Source organism: Poecilia formosa, unplaced genomic scaffold, assembly GCF_000485575.1.
Source record: "Poecilia formosa unplaced genomic scaffold, Poecilia_formosa-5.1.2 Scaffold61, whole genome shotgun sequence".
NCBI classification, from domain to species: Eukaryota; Metazoa; Chordata; class Actinopteri; order Cyprinodontiformes; family Poeciliidae; genus Poecilia; species Poecilia formosa.
Window position 1 is genome coordinate 1404806 of NW_006800000.1, and position 6632 is coordinate 1411437.

At 41.2% G+C, this 6632-nt stretch overlaps 1 protein-coding gene across 1 annotated transcript in view; it reads left to right on the plus strand.

The window, feature by feature from the left end:
- Positions 1–1548: 1548 nt before the first annotated feature.
- The window catches only part of LOC103139446 (RAS related 2), a 32716-nt gene continuing 27632 nt past the window's right edge, over positions 1549–6632 (plus strand). The window contains exon 1 of the mRNA XM_007554069.2: positions 1549–1967. Coding sequence (XP_007554131.1) covers positions 1866–1967 — 102 coding nt within the window. The 5' untranslated portion in view covers positions 1549–1865. The remainder of the gene's footprint in view (positions 1968–6632) is intronic.

A 6632-nucleotide genomic window follows, 5' to 3' on the forward strand; every position in this document is an offset into this window, starting at 1 on the left:
CCTACAACCTTCTGATCACAAGACAACTACTCTACCCACAGTTGCCCCTGGTTGTGACCTTTAAGAGAGAGAACTCTGTGTCTAGCTTCATATCTCCAGGTACTAATTAGAATTCCTCACATTCCTCTCTTGATATCTTGCACAGTGTGAAACCAGTTGGTATTTGTCCTGTCAGTACCCCGACAGGGACTAAAACACCAATCCAAGGCATACATGTGGTTCACGTAGAATATGATGCAGTTGCTTAGAATATAATCAGCAATTTGCAAGTTTTGGTATTGCTGTGTTAATGAGATGGAGACGGCATTTGCGCAGGTGTCAATGTTCCATATTGCCCTCCTGTTTATAATTCATGAGTAAAGGTACATTTCTGGGAACTGGCCACAGGGTCACAGCCCTGCTCATACAGTTAAAGTATCTGGAGAACCTGTCCCTCCAGGGGGTTAGATAAAGGCAGCAAGGTTGCTTTGAGGTCAGAATTTCAGCTGTGAAAATAAACAGTGGGCCGTCTGGCAGCTCTGCAGCTTTCCAGCAACTGTGTTCAAAGTGGAGTCTCTATTTTTATTTATTTAGTGTGCATATCAATCTTAGGGTGAGTGTCGCTACCAAAATGGAAGAGCAAAGTGCTTTGGTCTGTTTGAAACAACTTCTGTTTTTCAGAAATATTTTACACTTTAAAAGATAATTTAACATTCTTCACAAGAAATACTGCGTTTTATTGCAAAAACACTTCTGTGGCCCAGAAGTTAAGCTAAGATGCAAGTTAACTTTTACGGATATTGGAAATTCTTATATAAATCATATGAATTTGCTTAAAAAAAAAAAAACACATTTCTAAACTTACCACTAAGCATCTGTACAGCAGAGTTTCTCCCTTCTTGACACTGGGTGGCGCTACAGCAGACGTGAGTTGGGACCTGCCACATGATTTGTCATAACTTAAAACATGATTCTTTTTTATGACATACAAACTGATTTTGCGCACTGTAAAGTTAGTCTTGCATAGGAATTTCAATCTAATTTTCGAGTTTAATATAAGTTGCTGAAAATGAAATGAAACGTTTGTTATGCAGTGATAACAGATACTTAGAATAAACTGAGATGTGGTTTGTAATTATTTGGATGAACAGTAAATGATGTATGAGAAATATACTTTTTATTACATAACATTTAGAGAAACTTATAAAACCTTAGTTATTTTTTCAGCTTTAATGTTTTGGTTCTTTTTTGTTTGTTTGTTTGTTTATTAATGATTATCTGTTGACTGCACTGTTAGGCATTTTTCTCCATTGGGACCCAGAGTTAAAACTATTCTGGCTTAAATTTGTTCATCCTCGCTTTTTAAAACGTCGACCCCACCCGGACACTTGTCTCACTCCAAACTCTGCTCAAAAGTTGACTACTCGGGTTATTATACTGCTTTAGATTTAAATTATGAGCAAGAAAACATGACTTTGGGGACATGAATGTGATTGATGGGTGCATGATATTGGGAGGGCTGTAGTGAGCGTAAAAGTGTGCCTGGGGGAGTCTCCATTGCCCCTAGCGGTAGACGGTAGTATTGGCCTGTTTGATTACTCCTAGTATCCGACCCACATCTTGAGCAGCGCAGTGTTGTCGAGCCTGGAAAGCGGTCAGGCGTATGGACAGGCGGCCGTAGCTCCTTCATCCTTCTCCGACCACCACCCGAACAGTGGACGGACGACACTGACGAGTTATTCCAGCGCACACACGGGCCTGTCCCCTCTTCTGCGCTCTGGTGCCTCCACTGCAGGGCCTCGTCTTCTTCAGCTTACTGGGGGAAAGTGGGTGTTTGCTGCTCACTGGTGTTTCGGCAGCAGCGGCGGCGGCGCGAAGTGTCCTCGATGGCTGGCTGGAAGGACGGCTCGGTGCAGGAGAAGTACCGTCTGGTCGTGGTCGGAGGCGGTGGCGTCGGGAAATCAGCCTTGACTATCCAGTTTATTCAGGTGAGTGGCGTCAAAGGCTTAAGCAATAACAGCATTGGCTCTGATTTTTTTTTTTATTATTATTTTTTTTTACCCGGAAAAAAACAAAAAAAAACACGGTGAAATAACGGGGACGGAGGCCAGGCACGGGAAACCAGTGCAAAGATCCCGGGTCTGTTCTCCTCAATACTTTACCGAAGCCTGATACGGGTCATCGCGAAGATTTTAAGACCAGTGGGAAAGATTAAAACAGGGGGAGACGGCTGTCATTTTAACGCGATGATTTCCGAGAGCACTACTTCCAGTTTGCAGTTCATACAGGCTTTCAGTGAGAACAGAAAGAAAACGGCTCTGCAGGGCTCGGTAGATGTCCCATTTCTTTTCATTTTTTTAAAAATGTAGTTTACACAAAGAATCAGATTCTGAGCTCATCCTGAACTGTTCAAACTAGCCGATAACTAAACGTATGGATTTGTTAAAGGTCCTAAAAATAAGCGAGACCCATAAAAGTTTCTAAAATGTTTTTTTTTCTTCTTTTCTTCTTCTTCTTCTTCTTTTTACAAGTTAAGTAGAACAGTGTTACACCGGCGCTGTTTTTTTTTTTCTGGTAATTTTTTTTATATCCAAGAAATTGCTGTAAATTCGTCCAGCTGCAGCTGACTCCAAGTGTCGGCATGCTTGGCTGCGGTCTAGCTTCACTTCACTGCTGATATCCCAGGTTTGCTCTGATTCAGCGGGTTTGGCCAGATTTGGTCAAAAATGTTCTGAATGTATTTTTATGTAGGACAGATTGAGCTGAGAAACGGACCAGAAAGCCACGTTGGGACCGAGAACAGAACGGCGTGTGGTAGATCTGAAGATGAGCAGTTCCTGTCCAGCTTCATCACCCGAGGCCGGACATGGATCACTGTATCTTCGCTGTTATTCATGCCATTCGTGGGCAAAGTTGTCCTCCCTCCTTTGTGGTCTGCTGGATCTGGGCCAGTGAGAGGCCCAAACTATGCTGCCAACCAGGAACAACACCGATTTGGGTTGAATGAGTAAAAGAGGCAGTACAAAGTGCCTATTAACTTTTGTTATAGGGTCCAGACTTTCATCAGCTACTGACTAACTTGTTTCCAGGCACCTCCAGTTAGCAAAAAATAGTAAAGCATGGACAAGCTAAAGCTTACCTCGCCCCCTAAAAATAGGTGTTGATCAATTACAAGAATCTGCATTGTCAAATCTGCTGAAATCTTTCATCGCACTTTTCCTGCAGTTCAAAGTTCTTTTAACGAGCCTCTAGAATAAGCACAGAGTTTTCTCTGGCTTTATAGAGGAGGGTCTGTCTGTTCCTCACACACCCGTTGTTGTGCACTTCCAACCAGCTGGCTGAATGAAGGTTATTTTACACTTTTTCGTTCCATACTAAAGGCAAATTCAGCTCCTTGGAAGTATTTAAAAAAAAAAAAAAACGAGAGGAAAAAAAAAAAACATGAACGGTCATGGTTTGGAAACTAGAGGAATCCCAACCATCACTCTTATTAAGGGAACACATTTCTAAAACTACAACTGTCAAAGCCATGGGTGGCATCTCTGCTATGCCATGAAGCCCAGAATCCCCCAAAGCGGACGAGCCTGACTGATTTACAGAGATGCAGCAACAATTCAGCCAGAGATCACAATCGATCAATGTCGTCTGAATCGACCATTGCCCATGCCTACCTGAACTGCAATAACGTCATCAATTATAGCTCAGATTGGAACTTAAAGATGCCAAACAGAGGAGCAGCGTAAACTCTTCACCTCCCTCTACCTCTGGTTGAATTCCAGCACACTCCAAACACAACCTGACTCACTTTGACTGTCCAGGTCTCCATAACAGACACTTAGGAGTGGACTTCTTTATGACTGGTCCACACACACACACACACATACAAATTGCATGACAATTGTTGCCTTTGCCTTGTGTGTCTCCATCACCCCCCTCTGCACCACTAACCCCTGTTTCTCGTGCCAGTGTGTCACCGATTCTCTTTCTGGTTTTCAGGAGACTAGACGGCAGGCAGCTGCATGTCTCCACACTGTCAGACAATAGTGGGCTGGCACACGCTTCAGAGTTGCGGAAGGGGGGTGAAAAGCTCATGAAAGTGTGTGAGTTTAGGGGGGGTTGGGTGTGGATTCTAATGAGTGTTCAAAAAGCTCATTAAGTGCATACCAAGTCAAAAGCAATGGTTGTGGCACTGATTTATTTCTCTGTTTGCTGTACTGAACTGAACTAGGGGGTCACGTAAAGCTACGCACAAGAAATTTGCCTTGATCTAACATGCTGCAGTGGTAACAACACCAGGATAACGTATTCTCATTTGTGTAAAATCACATACTTTGTATCCATTATAAATGTCGCATATCAAGCAATTCTGTGGTGAAATTCTCTGTCAACTCAAATTTCACATAAAAGCTCAGGAATCCTTTCAGGATTCAACCTTTCAGTGTTGACAGCCACAGACATCAAGTTAAAAGTTCATTCTCGAATGATGTACGCCTGCTGGGTGAACGAGATCAACATGACCTGTCCCATTTTCCTTGATGATATTATAAAATGTGACTATTATGATGAATTTAAGTGGGAAAGTAACGCTAAACAACCAATTTCATTATTATTGTTATTTTTTTTTTAGTTTAGCATATGTACCCCTCGTGTTAGTTTCGCTTTCTTTGCACATCTTTTGAATCTAAAATAAAAATTCACATATCCCTGGCAGAAACGGAGCCGGCGTACACTTCTGATGTTTCTAGAAGTCTCGTGGCAGTGACACAGGCCTAGCACATGGTTGTGAAGTCAAGACTTTCACTCTATGCAGAGTGCATGGTTGTTGTGAAGCGAAGGGGACGTGGGGGGTCTGAGTCACCCTGGGTGGGTTAATGGTCATGGACCATGTGGAATTTGGCCCTTTGGCAAAGGAAGTCCCTGCTCTCAGGACCTGGAAAAACATGACCTGCTTCCTGAATCACACAAATGAGTGTGTGTGTGTGTGTGTGTGTGATTTAGTGGCAGTTTTGACAAAATTGACTGTTATGTGCCATTACATTCTTTAGTGTCATTTGTACATAAGGACACTTCATAAAATGTCATTAAATGATTTTTTTGTTGCATGGCTATTGATCATTTGGTGTTTACCTAATCAACACAGTGGTACTGGTGACTAAGATCAATTGTTACAACTTCTTTCTTTCACCTGCAAACAGCTATGTAAAAATGTCACAAAAGTTATTTTAGTCAAAACATTTTGTTTTTGTAATTCCATCATTTTACATTTGTGTTAGAGGACAGATAATATATATTTGCAAATAATTAAATCCAATGTGGTTTAAACATTGTCCAGAAATACCTGTAAATTACCTCCAAATCAAAGAACTAGCTATTCAAAAATCGACAGGTCAAGATTTCTCTGGGACCCTTGCTTGTAATTCGAGTCCTTACATAATGTCAACAATGCTTGTCATAATTTCCGCAAAGTTTGACAAAAAAAAAAGTGAACATTTCAAATATCTTAATTTCTGGCCCTAACTTTGAAAAGACAAAAAAGTGTGCATAGATGGGCCGCACTTGTCTGTAAGCTGCAGGTGTCCATGTTGTAGCATGAGATATTTCCACAGAAATATATATTTTTTTCTTTACTTTTAATGAAATATGTATTGATGACTGTACCTTAAATGCTTTTTCTCAACAATGCCTGTAACATGGCTGCTTAAGAAAATACTTGGGCCTAGCAGGAAGAGTCATTGATCGCTGTCTACATCCTCCTCTTGCACACTAAAAACCACTAAAGTGTTTGTCTGCAGCATTGGAATTAAGCAGGCTCACACTTCCTCCGTCTCTCTGTCGTTGTCACTCTCAGTGTCACTTTTGAGTCTTTAGGCAATTCCACTCTTGAGCACGTGCTGTACTTTTCATCAAGTAAAAGTCTAGTAGAAAAAAAAGCAGCGACTTATAGTCAAGAAGATACAGTATGTTTTTTGACTTATATTCTCTACTGTTAGACATTTTTCTCTAAGACATTTTTTTTTCTACTTTGGAAAATTGTAACAAGATTGAGATTGTGATGTCATTTAATTTGAGTTGAGTAGAAAAAAAAGCACATGGTGAACGATAGCTTTGGTAGAGTTATTGGTAAAGTCTATTGATTAGCTAGATAAACATGAGTTAATAATCGCAGTTCATAGACACTTTAAGTTTGATCATAAACCGTCAAAGTAGCTGGTGAAATTCCTGCATCACCAGCTGATATAAAAATTAAGTATCTGATGCCTACTCTCAGTATTGGTCTTTGTTAGGTCACATTTTAGTCACTTGACTGTCCTGAGGTGTACAGTGCTCTACTGATTTTAAGGCTTCTGAGTAGAGCTTGAGACAGCCAAAAATGGACTGCTTTCTTGGAGTCAGAGGGTAAAAGATGATGTTGCTAGCAATAACAGAGTGGCAGGTCCATCAAACCACCGACCTCTCTGTTGCCAGGCGGTTGACTCAAGTTGAAATGGCATCAAGATGACATAGCACTGAGTCATATGACAAAGTTGCCTAATGCAGTGCGTTGTATGATTTGACGTCTGTGAGGGAGGAAGCATCCCAAGTAGGGGGGAAGACATGACTCATGGTGACCATGTGAAGACATGTGGGGTGTACATATATATATATATATATAT